Source organism: Tuber melanosporum (assembly GCF_000151645.1).
Source record: "Tuber melanosporum whole genome shotgun sequence assembly, scaffold_190, strain Mel28".
NCBI lineage: Eukaryota > Fungi > Ascomycota > Pezizomycetes > Pezizales > Tuberaceae > Tuber > Tuber melanosporum.
Genome location: NW_003298853.1, coordinates 45,313 through 59,945, shown reverse-complemented (window position 1 = coordinate 59,945; position 14,633 = coordinate 45,313). Strand labels below are relative to the sequence as shown.

Below are 14,633 nucleotides of genomic sequence, written 5' to 3'. Positions count from 1 at the left end.
GGTTGGGGGAAAAATATTGAGGCATAACAAATGCTGAAACGGAATTGGTTTCCGAGGTTACCGAATCTTGAGAGGGTTTAGTGATTTTGGCGTCATTTTCTGTGCGTGGGGAGAAGGAGTCGGGAGGGGGAGGGGGTAAGTTGCATGGGGTTGTCCTGTATGATACAGTACGAGGGATGAGGGCGAGTAAGTTGTCGTATGGTATCATATCATAAGCTTGCCGATGTTTCACATTGAGGACAGGGTATAGTAGGATATAGCCAGCCAGCCGGGCATGATACCGCGAACTTCAATCCGGTGGGCCCCTCAGACAATTTTTATTTTGACTTTTCTCTCCCCTCGAGGTCTCGAGGGGGAAGTTGCTAGTTGCAAAGTGTACAAGGCCAATGTCTGAATGTCGGTATATTCACCTCTATACAGGAGTGGGATTGTTTGATGAGCTGGAAAACACATGAATACAAGGATAATTATCGGAAAGAATGGTAAAGCGACTCAGCATGGTCCTAATCCTAAATCTTCAAACAATGCTGACACCAATTCGGTATATCATACTCAATGATGTTTTGTGACCAACCTAGGTTAATGCTTCACGGACCCCACCCCGGGACCCACATGTAGCAGGTAGGCACTGCAGGTACCGTCTGGGAGTTACCAATCTGTAGAGGACTACAGAGACCTGTCGTCAGCCTCTTAGATGGTAGTCTTTCCCAAAGGATGGATGCTCTTGTCCTACAGCTGGAGATACATGCTCGGAGCAACCTGACACTAGAGTCCAGTATGTTTCTACAGCGATTCTGAGACCCTTGGAATCACTGGACTTGACCACAGTCTGGCAGGTGAGCCGGGGGAGTACAATTAGGTGATCTATCACAAATGAAACAGATAGTGGTCGCAAACATTTCAAGTAGGTGTCAATCCAATTATCTTGCCTTTTGAAACCTTAGTCTACCTTCACAACAAGGCCAGCCAAGTACCTTTTGAGAATCCTCAGCACAGTTCTAGGTTGGTACAATATTCTTATCTTGTCGTTCGCCATCATCTCGTTGTCGATCTCCCCCGCCTACTCAAGCGCAACGGCCGGCATCTCTCCCCTCGCCCTCCACCTCCCCACCTCCCGACTCGCTAGCTAACTCACAGATACAAACCCGCAGCGCCGCAGCATGATAACGATAATGCACCCAGCGTTCAACTCCTCCGGCACACACAGACACATCTCGGTAGCCGAGGACCCCGCAATCGGGCGTATCGGATCCCTGTATAAACGCGAATAGGTACCTATCCATTCCGCCCACAAAAGGCGAAGCCCTTCCCGGCCAACCGAAAACTCAAGTAATCCCCCCCCCCATTCTCATAGAAGGCAATAACATATATATAATGTTATATTATTTTTCGATAACAGTAATACTTCCATCGCCCACTACACGAAATCCTAAGTGTCTTCTACAAGAACGAGCTCACCATGGACGGCTTGCTGGAACCGGCCTTTGTCGGGGAAAATATGAAGTGCAGGAAGGAGCCTAGTTGGCAGAATTACTCGTAGATTCCACCGGTTTTGGGGTTCCGGTTGAGGAGGCTGTTGGCGGATAAACTTGTCGAAACGGATGTTCATATAGTATCACTCGGGTGGGTAATGATACCCCAGTTCCTCTATCACTCTCCTTCGGCCGCAATTTAGAAGAAAAAAAGACCTTTTACTTTTTCCTCATACAGTTCAATGTTGCTAGATTGTTTGTGTTACTCCTTTGGGTGCACGCTCCTTTCTCTTTTCCTTTTTCCGCTTTCTGTTTTACCCTTCGTACGTTATGAACATCAATATTTTGCTGTGTAATATGCCAATAGCAGTATTAGTACACTGCCGCACAATAAAGTGCAGCACTATACCGCTATCCATCGCCCGGCGCCCTACACAGAACATAATAAGGAACTCCGAGAAAAGGAAATATTTTCTAACCCTTGCATTAACCAACCGGTGAAAATATAAAGTGAAATATAGTGAACAAAGAGGATATAAATGTGGTTAGACGTGAACAGCGTAACCCCCCCCCCTGCCATCCATTCCCTTTGTTTCCGCTTTCCCATCCCGCACCCTTATATTTCCCAATCTTTTCTCTATCTCGCATGTACAGTACACTACCTTCCACCCTACTAAACCATCCATCGTGCAGGCAGTGCTCGTTGTATCAGCACAAAAGAGACTGAATTACATGTTCCAGGCTGAAATAGAGAAAACATAAAAATTCAAACAAGCAATAACTCCAACCAGAAAAACACAAAATTTTTAAATGCCCCGATTTTTCTGTAATAGCAAATGAGAAAGACCTTAATCTCCCGCGCAAAACGACTCGGCTGAAATAGACACCATAATCCCCATTCACGGAATATATCATTTCACCAGGATTTTGAAAAATATGCCAGGGTATTCGAATTCTGTCTCACAAGGAAGGAACGAGAAAGGGAGGGAGTAGAGGAGAGAATAAAATAAACGATGTAAAAAATCAATGTTACTTTTTGTTTTGGGAAATAGGAATGACATCCATAAAACAGGAAAGAAACACAAAAATAGAAAATGTTCATAAACACCGAACCTACGTCATATTAGTTCAATGAAATTTTTTCGTACCCGTGCCAAAGCTCTCCCATTGCTGCTCACTAACGCGGAGGCCCAAACCTGACCCGCGCCCAATGGCGCCAAGGCTGCCGAAGCTAATGGCTAAGCGAGGAGAGGTTGAGTATTCCTCTTCTTCCATTGGGAATTGAGTGTCAGACTCCTCGTCAATGGAAGCAACAGTTTTGCCGTTGTTAGACTGGGGGTTAGAAATTACGCGCTCCATTTGTTTACCGTTAGAGCCGAGAGCCTTCGATAGGGTTGGCGCTTCTCCGGGGCCATAAGGGCCACTCCCAGAAGAGAGGCGGGCACGCTGAAGTGTTTGGGTGAGCGCCGAGATACCGGAGCTTGTGCGGTTAGGAGATCCAGGGAATGGAGATACATCCCCGGAAACCGGCCTGCCGAGCGGGCGAAAAGTCGGACTCGGTTCGCCCCCTTGCTGATAGGAGTTTCTGAGAGGGGAACCAACATGCCCGACACCGGATGTCGGAGCATGGTCCTCATCGCGCTTATTTCTCGTCACAATAGGTCCCCATCCAGAGGAAGGGCGAGGTGGAGACCCAATCACGTTCATAGAGTCCCCGGGTGTGCCGGGGGCCGTGAGGCTATGACGGAAGTTTGAAACACCTTCCTCATCCGTCCTGGAAAGCCTCCTGTTACGCTCAGCCGGGGTAAGAAGCTCCTGGAGGCTGCTCGGAACAAAATCCTCCTCAAATGCAAAATTCCCGTCAACGGTTGGGTCTATCGGCGACCGCTCACGGGTAAATTCACCCAACATCCTCTCCATATTTTCCGATCTGGCGTAGCTAGATGATAAACTTTTCATGCGGCTAAGGGAGCGCGAGGAATGCATTGCTCTAGGACCCAGTGAATCCTCTGTATTAGCGCGGGGGGAATGAGACAAATCCGCGCCTGGATTATTATCCTCCTCTGCATTTCCTCCATATGCAGACGCGTAGAGAGACTGAAGCGCTGCCGGGCGTGTATTACCAGGTAATGATGGCGGAGGAGACTCCATGCCAAACTTACTTGGAACAGAAGATGCATAAGGACCAAATCTAGCGAACTTCGAATACTCATGCCTATCAAAGGAAGCCGGAAGTGTTGCATCCAGAGGTCCAAGAGTTCGCTGGGACGAGGCAAGGGGTGACATCGGTAAAGTGCCATCATCTCGCGGAGATCCATATCTAGAATCCAAAATTGACGTAGTGAGATTTGGGTCAGGACCGCCAGGGTGACTAGTAAGACCGGGGAAGTCGTCTTGACTGCTAAATGAATGGTTCGGGGCATTGGGAGGCAACATATTGGCTTGGAGTAAAGAATTATGCAGAGCGGACCTCTGGTTTGTAAGACCAGTGTCTACGCGCCCGAACTGGAGATGGCTACTACTGCTGTACGTTGGGCGATTTATACGACGGCCGTCCGGAAGGATATGAGCGAGTGCACATTTGACTCCAAACTTGCAGTTGCCCTGTCAAAACCAATTAGTGACCCCTCTCGTGGCAAGAAAAAAGGCCGGTACCTTTGAGAAATATTTGCAGGGCGCTTGATCTGACGTTGGATCCATACTATGGGAAAACGGACAAGCTTTTCCAGCCTGACAGGTCCCTTGCCTGAAAAATTTGCAAGGCACGTGGTTCAGGTCTATTTCACAAGGTCAGCCATGATGAAACCTTATTGTAACGACCGACAACACTCAGGGACAGTACTTTTGCTGCTAGGAGGGCTTCTTGAAGCGTCAAAAGTCGGCATGTTAGGACCTATTGGGATGCCAGGAGGCTGAGCGTGCGACTGCGGGACCGGTGTCGATGCGGTACCCGCAACGGCATTACCATTTTGAGTCGGAGGTAGTTGTCCAGAGAGGGGCTGCGAGGCCGAGATACTTCGCCGACCACTACCAGGACGAGAATGACCCTGGGAATTGGATCCGGATGGATTGCTGCTACCCGAGTTGTACATGTTGGGTTGTTCTGGAGGGGTACTCATCGGTTTCGGATGTGGAAGAAGAGGCTGTTGTTGGGGTTGAGGTTGCTGCTCCTGGGGGACGAAGGGAGTCGCAGCCATTGGATTACGATTGGATCAAATCGGCGGTGTAGTTCCCGGCTGTGAGGTATGGTGGTTCCGGTTCTATTCGAGAGAGAGGGAGGCTGTAATAGCCCTCGACGATCGGTCAAAGAGAATGTCTCCCTGTTATGACTGTGTATTTTATCTTTCCGTATTTAACCTCCAGATGGTAGATTTAAGGTTTTGGGGTCACGGAAAAAAAGATGGAAAGAAAGAGAGAGAAAGGTTTTTTTTTTTTTCCTCCCCTTCTCTTCCCTATTTGTCAGTTGGCTGGAAGCACAAGAGAAAACTAAGGCTAGCCGATGGACGAGTAGGAAGGGCTCAGGATGTGTGCTCAGGAACAGAACTGACTACTGACAGGCGGGCGGATGGACAACCAGTCAATTGTCTTCTCTGTAGGGCACGGAGGATTGGTGGGGCAGGGGCCTGTCCAAGCCTGAACGTTCGAGGAGGGGGAAATCCGATGAGGGGTGAAACCCCAGAATAGGAACAGCGCAGGGCTCTCTCGGGAAAACTGTAATGTAAGAAACCACCAACCAATCCGAAATCTTGCCGCACAGATCGTGACAACTCCCGACCCCAACCAGACCAAACCGGAAGAGAGAAAAAAAACCCCAAATCTCGAAGAAACACTCTTACGAGCTATTCCCTCATCAACCTGGCGAGGTTGGATAAATGGCTGTTGTATGTGATGGGAAATTTTCTGTGAGGGGGTCTGGAGCTAGAGAAAGTCACGAAGTAAAATAAAAAAGGATGGAAGTACAGAACCCCAATAAAATTACTATGCGGAATGACAGAGGGATCAAGAAAGAGAAAGTTCAAGAAAGAGCTGGTAGGTAGTAGAGCGAGGTTTTATTGTGCGGATGACCAAGAGGACTAACTTAAGAGATGATAGGTCTTAGACACACTCACAAACACCTCACGAGCACCAGACAGCTTTCGCAAGGCGTCTCTTTCTGGCGGTGGCTTAGTTGAACTCGTCAGAAAAGGGGGAGGGGGGGGTAAAATCAATAGTTATTGGGGAGAAGAGGACAAGAATGAGAAAGAAGGAGGAAGAGAAGAGAAGAGAGGAAAAGAGGTTCGCCAAATATCCATCCTGGGACCAAAGCACCAGTAGGAGAATTACGACCAAACGGCCAAGATCCCCTCAGTAGAAGTTCCCAATGAATACTGCAGTTCGTTTCGTCGGCTGACACTCCAATAGGTCGGACCAAGAGGCTGGTTCACTCGAGCATCATACTCCATTTGGAAAAGTAAACAGCTGTTCTTCTGCTTAACAAGGGCGCCAGCAGGGACGTCCAACTCCACGGTGACGGTCAATATGGAAACATGTCAAACGCTAGATGCTTCTTAGATCTTCGACATCATAGGACAAACCCGTCACGGAAGCACAGGTTTCTGGCTCCAAGGAACCATAGATCGACCATAACTTGGATTTCACAAAACCCGCAGATACGGGACCCGGCAAGTTTTACCAAAGTGCCAGCGCAGCAAGGATGTCAAACATCACAAGCTCACGATAGATAGAAAAAATAAAGGTCCCCCACAGCACAATAGAGAGAGCTACGGTGCTTCATAGAGGAGTGAACAAGCAGAAAGAAAATGGGACAAAAAACCTAATGGGTTGGCAGAAAGTTCCATACCGCCGTCTCAGGGATGGAATTTCCGGAACAAACCTTCTGAACGTGGGGATACAGCTTTCGTCTGAACTTCATCTCATCTCATTTAATTTTTTATTCTTTTTTCTTTTCTTTTCTTTTCTGTCCTCCCCTTTTCTTTTTTCTCCATCTCCCCAAAGAGCACATACGAGTACCGCACATCGGGATCATACAGATGACCATTCCGTCGAAAGGCCGAGATGACCATGGCATGCCGCATTAGTCTGTCTGCCAACCAAGCCCCCTCCCACCTCTCACCTCCCCACCTCACCCAGACGACATGAAAAGTGCAGCAGATGATTATTCGTCGCTAAGGGTGTTGAACGCGTTGCTAGCGTGTCTTCCAATCCTACAAGTACTTATATTGCGGGGTCATAGGGACCGGCGAAACTTCCCCTTCCCAATCACACATCCCTATCAGGCACTGTATGTACTAGTACTGTGCAAGTAAAGTGTATATTTCTCTACTCATGTTCCAGTGCGTTTGGCGAGCATTCGAATATGGTGAGCATGAATCTGAATCCACACTGTTTTAAACCAAACTTAATTATTACAAGTACAGTATAATAAAATTATTATTATTATTATTATTATTATTATGGAACCCAAATATTACCCCTTGTACCGGTACCTTTGTATATTGCCGCGCCAACCCCCCAAATATTGAGCTCCAGTTCTGGAGATGATGCCAGATAGAGAAGACGGCAGGTCCATATTTGGTCGTCTGAAACTTAGTCCCATTACAGTATCACTACAAGTACTATCAGGGTGGGGAAAAAGTACTAGTACTCTACTCGTACAGCTGCCTGCATTACCACTATCGTATAACCGTGGTCTCATATTCTGAAGAAAGAAAACAACGTTACAAGTACGAGTACAGTACACTACTGTTATTACCGGCGGATACGGTGCGAGAAGGTGAGAAGAACAGGTTCCATACCGGTAGTCCACTGCTTCGTTGCTATGATGATTATCAACTTAGACTACTTTTATGGGAGTCTTAGCACGAACAAAAAATCCCTTGTCATCTGAAGTCCCCCTCTTCGCGGCCCACAGCTACGCGGACATCGATATGCATATATGTCCTCGCACCTCGTGTTCAGCTGACCCCTCTCTGTAATCAATGTTCCATGTGCGGGAGCGGACATAAACGGGGCTTGATAATGGAACATCGCTACGGTAACCCGCCAGATGCAGCAGAGGGAAAAAGCAAATGCGGTCCTCACCCATCACTTCCGCTTGAGTACTAGTACCACCCGCGAGCCATTGGACCACCAACCCCCGCGACCACCAACTTCCCCATGTTTCGGATGCTTCCTCCCCGTGCCACAAAAAGTACCACTTTTGAATCCCTTCGCATCTACCGCACCCTACCCTACCTAGGTCTACCACTTTTTTTATATTCTTTTCCTTCTTGCCCAAAGACATTTAATTTGCCCATACCGTTCTTGTCATGACACAAGCAGTCGTTGACGAAATAAGATTCCAACAATACTGTATTACATATCATACGAATCGAACCGAACCTTTCTATAGTCGGTTTAAGCCTCCGCGATTTTGTTCATGGCGTTTTATACATCTTCAAGGATCTTCTTCCAACCCCAAGCGCTCCTTTTAGTAAAAAAAAAGCCCAGGATTAGTCTCTGTATGTGCAAGCGTGCAGGTACTCGTACTGAAGTGCTCCCGCAACAGAAGATCATAGCCGTGCGACAAGGAAAGAATCATCCCAAGTTCAAACTGAATCTTCCCAATTGAGTAGGATGAACATGACATGTCTAGGGAAGGTGGAACATTCTTCTGGGAGACTGAGTAGCAAAAAAAAAAAAGAATTCATGGCATACACACTCTCATCAACTGCAGACCAATGACTCACACAAGGTCACCTCCTGTCTGCAGCTCCGAACAATATCGACAGGTCCAAAAATATCAAGATATTTTGACGAAAAAAAAAAGAGAGGGAGAGGGAGAGAGAGGCCAGATGGATATGATGCCTTACAGCATTTAGAGGCCGAGAAGAACAAGTTCAACAAGGGGGATAACAAGCCTGCCCAAAAGAAAAGAGGGGCAGCGTGATCACTTACCCATAGGTCACTAGGATTGATGTCGACGCAGCCATCACAGATGGCGTCCCAGAACTCCTTGAACTGCTTCTTCCTCTCTTTGAGTATCTTCTGAAGCCTGGTGTGTTCGGCGGAAATAGTAGCCTTCTCCTCCGCGGAAACGGGCTTAACAGCACTTGAGCGAAGTGGTTCCAACCGGACTTGAGAGTTTCGGATTTCGGCCTCAAGCAAGGCAACAGTCTCAAGTAGAGAAGCAGTGGTCGGAGCAGCTTTGAGTGTATTCAGGGTGGACTGGAGAGCTCTAAGCTCAGCCTTCAGACCCCCGATTTCTTGTTTGACAGCTGGCGTGGCTCGCACATTAGCCAACCAAAATACTCAAACAGGTAAAATTAAATATTTCATACCCTCAGTTTCCATGTCCATGACCTTGAGCTCTTCAGGGCTTGCAAGGTCCTTCGGATCCTTCAAGCCGATAATCGTTAGATCGTCAGTGATCTCCAGGTTCGGGACTGGTGGGCGGACCTGAATGATATGATAGACAACTTGCTTCCCTGAAGCTCTCCCCTCAATCTCTCCCCTCTCATCCAGCTCCTTGAGAATCTTTGTAGCAGCGGCTATTAATCGGTAAATCGAATTAGCTCTGAGAATCCGTATGCACATGTCTGCTTTGCCCCATCTTAAGAGAGGGGGGGGGGTGGCAACGAACGTTTGGTAACAGCATTATGAAGGTTCGCACTGATTTCTAGAGAGACAAATGATCAGTCTTCTTTATGTAAATGCAACTCTTAACTAATACAGCACCCACCAATAGCGGAATAGGGCCGGTTTTGTTGGCGAAGATATTCGAGCACGAGGCTGCTGGCTGCCACAACGTCTACTGTCAGTAGTGTAACAATGGGGTGATTGGTTCCTCTTTGACGTGGTTACGGGGAAGGGAGAAGATGACCTTGATCGCCAGTGACCTGCTCTTTCTTTTCTTTCTTTGGAGGCATATCGGTAGATGAAGGCTGTGCCGGCAATGAGCGGAAATAAATTCAATATGAGCGTGACGCGAGGGTGGAAGATGAGATGGCTGAGAACATGTCTCTTGAATGAGAGCTCAACACAAATTCAGTACATATCAAACTTAAGAGCTGACGAGGCCTTCAAGCTATCTGATATCCCGCTGAACTCAGAGTAACGTTAAAAGTACACATAAGCACCCCGATTATTGATCAATTCACCCAGCGAATCTCTACTACCGCCACTATTTTATGCCTCTATTCCTCGGTCTCTGTTTCCTCAAGTTCCCTTGAAGTGAATATCGCCGGCCTTAGATGGTAGGGGTTCTCAGTAGTTATTTTTAGAAGAGAGTATATCACTAATTCCGAATTAGCAACTTAAAGTTGATCACTCAGGGAGCTTCTCACATGGCTTATAGGCAATAGACCTAGGCTTCCATTGGAGAGCTTTCTGAACCCCATCAAGAACTTTTCACGTTAGTCACACAGGCACTGAGTTATCCAACAAAAAAGCCCACAAACTCACCTCTTTTTACATCTTTCAGATCCCTAAAGTCTGGGGTGAAAACAAATATAACTTGGATCCCCATTCCATTGTTTCCCAAAACCTCTGCTTTGGTGCCCAACAACCCGTCGTAAGTCCCGGTAGCAATTCTAGACCATTGAAAATCGACTGTATTTGACCCTGCATGTATGATCCACTGCCAACCAATTAGAAAGCTTTCAGAACCATCAACAGGATAGAAGAACGAACCTTCCCACTGACAACCTCGTTTTGAGCTGCTGTCGTGAGTATCAAATCCTTCAAATTTTCACGATGTTCGATTTTTTTGAGAGATTTGGCCGACTACCGCCAGGAAGCATCGGATTAGTCGGTCAACAAGAGGAAAGGTAACGGTAAATATCACCTTGTTAAGGGTGTCATCAGCCACAATGGTATTCCAGTCACTGATAGCCTCCAGGAGCGGCGTTTCAAGCATCTTGAGAGCAGACTCGACATTCCCTTCAGAGCGCTCAATGTCCCAAGGATTTTTGATAGCTATCCGCGACTTGCCGTTCATTCTCGACGGCGCACACCTGGTCAAGAAATCCTCCACGTCTTCACCATCCTGCGAAATATAAGTTGCAGTTGTTCCCAAAAGGGGGTTCTGAAGAGAGTGATACCTGCCAACAAATCAAATTCTCGCCCTCAACCTCATCGGCAAGCCTCTCTGTCTCACCCTCAGTTGCAACCTTCTCGGACCAGGCTCGGGAGCTGGTGGAAAACGAGCCAGCGCACCCTGGTCCCTCTGAACCTGTCAGCAATATTCAGGACAGTGGGGGTCCAAGGTAATGTACTTGTACTCAGCTTTCCCACGCCTCGGGGAATAGCTATGCGGGGCGCGGTGTAGCGGAACACGTTCGTTAAGGGGGCTATGAAATTCATGACTGATTGATGGACAAAACGAGAAGGGAAGCGGGCGAATGGTTGGGGCGTGATACAATCACGGGTACTCGTAAATGCGAGTTAACTTGTTTGCCAGTTTTTGGCTCGCTTCACTTAATCCTTGAGCCTCAAGGCGATCCCCTTTCTTTCCCCCACTCACTCACCGCCAAGCCCCACCCCCCGCCAATTGAAACTTCCCTGATGTCGTCAATCAAGAGTTTATTCACAACCTTTACTTCTCTGCCCCCTTCGTGTGTGTTGTTTGTCCCCCAGGATGAGAGGTGTGTTGTCGTTGGGACCTATCTCCTTAATGAAGATGCTGGGTCAATTGAGGCAAAGAAAACCGGGAGTTTGTTGCTCTATCGAATGGATCAGGATGGACAACTGTAATGCTTACCCCTATCTCCTCACTTTCCTTCCTACTGATAAAGTAGCCTAGAAACCTTGTGGCATCTCAACAAACACATGCAATTCTAGACATAAAATTCTCGCCGCATTCACCAGAAGTTCTAGCTGTCGCTCAATCTAATGGAACACTGTCATTCTACTACATCTCCAACGGCACCATAACCCTATCTGCTCATCACATCCTCTTCGATGCATCCATTCTACTCCTATCCGTTAACTTTTCTCCTACAGCACAGTGCCTAGCTTTTACTTTATCTAATGGTGAAGTGGGCATCTTTTCACTTGAATCCAAAGAAATCACATACCAATTCTCACCGCACGAACTCGAGGCATGGACGTGCGAATTCACAACTGATGGGGAGGGGTTGTATTCCGGTGGGGATGATTCAGCAATATGTTTGTATAACTTGGAGACTGGGACGCAGTTATGGAGGGATAGGAAAACACATCAGGCTGGTGTCACAGCCATACTGGATAGAGGCGACGGGACTTTCTTGACCGGTTCGTACGATGAACGGTTCAGGATCTTCGATGCAAGGACGAGGAGGGTTAAAAGTGATACTAATTTGAGTGGCGGGGTCTGGAGGCTCCAAATGCGCAGTGAGGACTCCGTGTTAGCAAGTTGTATGCATGCTGGCGCCAGAGCTGTCTCTGTGCGAGACGAGAGCAAGCCGAGCATTGTTGGGAAGTTTGAGGAGCACGAAAGCATGAATTACGGGAGCCATGTGCACGGGACGAGGCCAAACACAATTATCTCATGTAGCTTTTATGACAAACGACTATGTATCTGGTCTCTATAGGAGGTATCGTAATGCTCATTTTTACCACCTCCCTGATGTCGTTTATGAATAGAATTACACAACGCAACTCCAAGGTAAAGATGCCGTTACACAATTGTTTCAAGCTCGTGAGCGTACCCGATAGAGTTCTCGATGATAGTCCCGCTCGCGAGCGCCTCCTTTTCGGTCTCTTCTACGGGAAAGTAGACCCGTCCATCCTTAACCTCCCAACGTTTCTGCAACAGCTATTAGCTCCGGCCCCAATCGCCGAGAATGAGCGACAATCCTACCTCCTTTGCAAACTGAATAACAGCTCCCTCAGAATCAAGGAAGATTAAATTCTTTGCATTGGATATTGGTAGCGAAGCATAAGCCTTCTCCCAACAACTCGCAATTTCATTCCGGATTGTACCAACAAGGACCTACACCTATCAGCAATGCACCCTGTCCGCCCTCTATCCATCAAAACAGATCCTACCTGTGAAAAATGTGCGTACTCCTCCGACGGGACCTGAGAACTCTTGGTCGCATTCCAAACCTTATCATAGCTGCCCTCCATCAACCATCTCTCCAACATGATCGGGTGCTTGATAAATGGATCATCCTCCGGAGCCTCTAAGTTTTCCAGTGTAGTGTGGAAATCCGCGATATCGTTGCGGCTTAATAAAAGGAGGAGATGGAGGCCGGTAATCTTGCTGCGGTTCATGCTGGCTGTCTTTGGAGTAGATAGTCGGGGATCCTCGTAGAAGGGTTGGAGCTGCGAGTAGTATCTACTGAACGCCGCGTCGTCGGTTTGATGTATGCTTGTGAGCGCACCAATTTCCAGGATATCGCGGGCGTGCAGGAGAGTTGCCAGTGGTGTTGTTGGGGATGGAATTAGAGCGTTGCGTTGGAGGAGAGCAATCTTGAGGCTCGATAGGCCTCTGGAGGCAGAAGCGTAGTCACCTTTGTTGACGGTGTTAATAAGGCCCTGATGGAGGGCTTTTAGCTCTTTGTCGGCCATGGCTATTCTCTGATTCGACTTTGAGACGGAATTTGAAGGGTGGAGATTATTGTGGATAGAGTTTGATGATGGTTGCGGTGGTGATGGAATCGGATGGCAGACGAGTGTTACGCAGCTGGTTCAGTCCTGATGTCTAGGTCTCTCTAGGCTATGTGTAGGGTTACATAATTCAATTCACGTTTTATCACTCGTGTTTTGCACTTTGGTCTTCTCTATTCTACAGTACCGGTAGTTCACTACCGCTACTAAGCCTTGGTGCTTCTTAGACAACATGCCAATCGACGGCTAAGAACTTAAACGCTAAGTTATTCGCTTTTTGGTATGGTGTTGGTTGAGTATGATATCATCCTTTGCTTCCGATGCTCCGCACCGATGCCGACCCCGGAACAATCCACCAACAATACCACCGTCCCAAGACGCCCGTATCTACTCGAGTAGCTGGAGGCCCCAGGCCATTGCAGGCCAGAGCATCTAGATTGGTCCCCGCTTTCTGGTAGTGCGAGGGAAGCCATTCATCTCCCGTCTCTGCCGCCTCCTTGAACATTCCCCTATTGTATCAGGTTGAAGTTTTCCTTGGGCTAAAACCCTCGAAACCGTAGCCTTATCCCCGCGTTTTGCGGGGGAATGGAGCGTTCCCATGCAATGCCCGGTGGGCCCCGTCACGGCACACATGGTTGATGAGAGTGGCGGGCTAAAAAGAGCCGCCAGTTGACAATTTCGTCCCAGGAGGGAATTTGTGTCTGGTTCGAGGATTTGCGGCGGGAGAGGCTGGGTTCGGGGGTTAGTCTAGGGGAGGTTAGGCGGCAGCATTCTGGAATCACGTGCCTCAAGTCATGATCAACGCCAATTTGACTGCTGACCTAGCATCACGATGTCGCACTCGCATTCTATTGGCGGAAGTCAGGATCCCAACAAACCGAGCCGAAAACTGGGTTTTCAATCACCACAGGGCCTCGTGCGCATAAACTTATAACAAATCGGTCCAGATTACTCGAGTAGCTGGGGTGTACTATAGTTGAGATATATGAATCATTGTGGGTTTTTGGAAATGGGCGCTGGTGGGCTACCAGCCGCGCGTTATGTGGGGGTGCGTGGTATCACAGTTTGTTGGGATTTCACTGTATGGGGGGGGGGAAGTATGGTTAACTGTCGACGTGGTAAGCAGTTCTGGAGATGAAAAACCGTTTGGTGAAGTCTCCAGTCTTCTGTCTCTACCTAACTTCCTGATATATGATACCGGTGCCACCGCATCCCCTGTCTCCCAGTGAGGTGGGTTAGCGGGACGTACTCGCACTCGTACTCGCGCTCGTACTCGTGCTCGTAAGAGTTTGCTTGGATGATGCAGGTTCTGGTGTTCTTGTCGATTCCGCCCAAAATCACTCATACTTTCAATTTTGTGACAAGAACCGATAGCATCATATAGCCGCACCCAGTTGTCCCGGGTGGTCGAAGCCCTGAGTCGAAGCCCTGAGTGGACCATACTGGACGACGAAACATCCGGGAGAGTGAAACGGGTGGAAAAATATTCTTTGAAAAGAACGAAATAAGTGGCGAGGTAATACAGTGATAACTACGGGTACTTGTATAGCATCATGAACTATTCTATACGTTGAACATGGGACGGCTCGA

The 14,633-nt window shown here is 48.0% G+C and overlaps 3 protein-coding genes; all 3 read right to left on the bottom strand.

Annotated features, from left to right (window-relative positions):
* Positions 1–1,705: 1,705 nt before the first annotated feature.
* On the bottom strand, positions 1,706–4,564 carry GSTUM_00003772001 (uncharacterized protein; the record flags this gene model as incomplete). XM_002837527.2 has 3 exons in its annotated part: positions 1,706–4,076; positions 4,128–4,249; positions 4,315–4,564. 3 exons carry the CDS (start codon positions 4,562–4,564, stop codon positions 2,601–2,603), a joined length of 1,848 nt encoding a protein of 615 aa, XP_002837573.1. The 3' UTR covers positions 1,706–2,600.
* Positions 4,565–9,451: 4,887 nt separating this feature from the next.
* On the bottom strand, positions 9,452–10,814 carry GSTUM_00003770001 (uncharacterized protein; the record flags this gene model as incomplete). XM_002837526.2 has 7 exons in its annotated part: positions 9,452–9,747; positions 9,797–9,856; positions 9,915–10,089; positions 10,143–10,235; positions 10,297–10,497; positions 10,553–10,677; positions 10,727–10,814. The coding sequence occupies 7 exons, from the start codon at positions 10,812–10,814 to the stop codon at positions 9,647–9,649; spliced, it is 843 nt and encodes a 280-aa protein (XP_002837572.1). The 3' UTR covers positions 9,452–9,646.
* Positions 10,815–11,954: 1,140 nt separating this feature from the next.
* Positions 11,955–13,113, bottom strand: GSTUM_00003768001 (uncharacterized protein). XM_002837525.2 has 3 exons: positions 12,480–13,113; positions 12,292–12,423; positions 11,955–12,237 (listed from the first exon to the last, which is right to left on the bottom strand). Exons 1-3 carry the CDS (start codon positions 13,002–13,004, stop codon positions 12,109–12,111), a joined length of 786 nt encoding a protein of 261 aa, XP_002837571.1. The 5' UTR covers positions 13,005–13,113; the 3' UTR covers positions 11,955–12,108.
* Between the last annotated feature and the right edge of the window lie 1,520 nt (positions 13,114–14,633).

What these genes read in the sequence shown, in the direction of transcription:
- GSTUM_00003768001 (XM_002837525.2), bottom strand. Translation starts at nt 13,004, where the DNA reads ATGGCCGACAAAGAGCTAAAAGCCCTCCATCAGGGCCTTATTAACACC. An exon ending in AGTACGCACATTTTTCACAG is followed by an intron (nt 12,424 to 12,479) that starts GTAGGATCTGTT and finishes TGATAGGTGTAG; the next exon opens with GTCCTTGTTGGTACAATCCG. An exon ending in TTATTCAGTTTGCAAAGGAG is followed by an intron (nt 12,238 to 12,291) that starts GTAGGATTGTCG and finishes TAGCTGTTGCAG; the next exon opens with AAACGTTGGGAGGTTAAGGA.